This window comes from Anneissia japonica, unplaced genomic scaffold (genome assembly GCF_011630105.1).
Source record: "Anneissia japonica isolate Jap-2015-1 unplaced genomic scaffold, ASM1163010v1 scaffold573_len2283161_cov171, whole genome shotgun sequence".
In the NCBI taxonomy this organism is placed as follows: domain Eukaryota; kingdom Metazoa; phylum Echinodermata; class Crinoidea; order Comatulida; family Comatulidae; genus Anneissia; species Anneissia japonica.
Window position 1 is genome coordinate 1,812,454 of NW_022719802.1, and position 1,930 is coordinate 1,814,383.

General features: G+C 26.5%; 1 protein-coding gene across 1 annotated transcript in view; it reads left to right on the forward strand.

Moving 5' to 3' along the window:
• The window catches only part of LOC117111001, an 18,036-nt gene that overhangs the window by 8,532 nt on the left and 7,574 nt on the right, over window positions 1-1,930 (forward strand). Inside the window, exon 5 of the mRNA XM_033253858.1 lies at window positions 1,348-1,479. Coding sequence (XP_033109749.1) covers window positions 1,348-1,479 — 132 coding nt within the window. The remainder of the gene's footprint in view (window positions 1-1,347; window positions 1,480-1,930) is intronic.

Below are 1,930 nucleotides of genomic sequence, written 5' to 3' on the forward strand. Positions count from 1 at the left end.
ATATATATATATATATATATATTTAAATGATTTTATGAGTAATTTTGTGGTTGTCTGCGTGCCATTAACACAGATTACAAAACAAACTTTTGACTTACGGAATAAAATAAGATCATCGTGAACATTGAAGTTTGAGATATTGAATTACAATTAGGCCTACTTGTATCACTCTTTTAGAAATTTGTTTCATATCTTATGCAGAATAGGGTACTATATATGTTTAAAATACCAGGATCCAGAAATAACCCTTTTAATCTAGATTACCATGCTCATAACGATAGGCCTATAAAGTGTAACCTGGTATATTACATAGGTGACAAAGGCTAAACACAGGGTGAGACTTAATAATCACAGATGTACTATTATATGTAGGTACTATTGTCAATATTTTTGTGGACATGATAAGAAGTAGTATAATTAATTTAACACGCAGACGAGAAAACGGCTGAATAATTAAAAAAAAACTTGACGCATTTAAAAAAAGTAATGAATAACATTTCATTTACCCTGATGAACAAAATACTATAGTTCCAATTATTCAAATTCAAATTTTATTTAACATGCAAATAGAAAAACAAACATGTAGAAATTGTAATAATGATAAAGTAAAAATATAAAAGATATGGAATAACAGAGCAGAAATCTAATAGATCAGACATCGGAAATGGATAGAATGAAATTCACTGTAAAACTGTTCCACATCAACAAAATCAGAGACAACCAGCAATACTTGCAATAGAATAGCCAACAATTATGGACAAGATAAAAACAAAAAGAAAGAATTTTTTTTTAACATTTTTTAAAACAAACAATATCAGTAACAAACAGCAAAAAATCAATAGAAAAGACATTAAACTATGGACTGGATAAAAACAGAAAATGATTTTATACTAACTATATCAATGATAGAATAATTCCAATTACAATTAAAAAAAAAGTACAAATGCAGTGTCGAACGTACAGTCATAAAAGCATGGCAAATCCTCTAAGCAGATCACAATCATATTTATTAGGCTCAGAATTATTTAACAGAGAATGTTAAAAAATATGTTTTATGTTAATTTTAACAGATAATTGTTTTGATATATCTTTTTTTTTTTTTTTTGCCTATAATGTGAATTTTGAGTTTGCAAAAAAATTGTAAATTAAAAAAAATAGAAACAGGGATGGCGGCAGGATTTGCCCGATTGGGGTCCGAGGTCCCCGGTGGTGGGGGGGGGGGATCCCTAAACAATTTGACAATTTATAGCGGCCTAAAAATAACCAAGAATTATAGTAAAAATCTGTCCGATGCCTAAATGGAATACTTTGACCTACGATATATATTGTAAATTTATTGTTTATCAGAATGCGATGAAAGACACTATGGAGCAGATTGTCGTCAAGTATGTCACTGTGATCCAAGCGACTGTGACAGGAAAGTAGGATGTAGATCTGGGTCAACGTGCTATGATGGTTACACGGGACCAGCGTGTCAAGGTTAGATTTATATTTTTGTTTTAAAATATCATGAGCATTAACAATTCAATTTGTATTTAACTTGTATTTAAATGATAGTATTTCAGTTTAAGAAGTACATTCTCATTCCGATTTAATAAATGCTTTTTTATATAATATAATATATATACATATAGGTCTATATTTATATATATGTATATATATAATAATCATCAAAGAAAGGTAAATACATTGTATGTATATATATGTGTATATATATATTAAATATATATATATATATATAAATTTATATATATATAAATATGTATATATATATATATATAATCATATATATTTAACTTGTATCTAAATGACAGTATTTCAGTTAAAGAAATACATTTTCATTCCGATTTAATAAATGCTTTTTTATATAATATAATATTATATATACATATATACATATATATATTTATATATATGTATGTATATATAT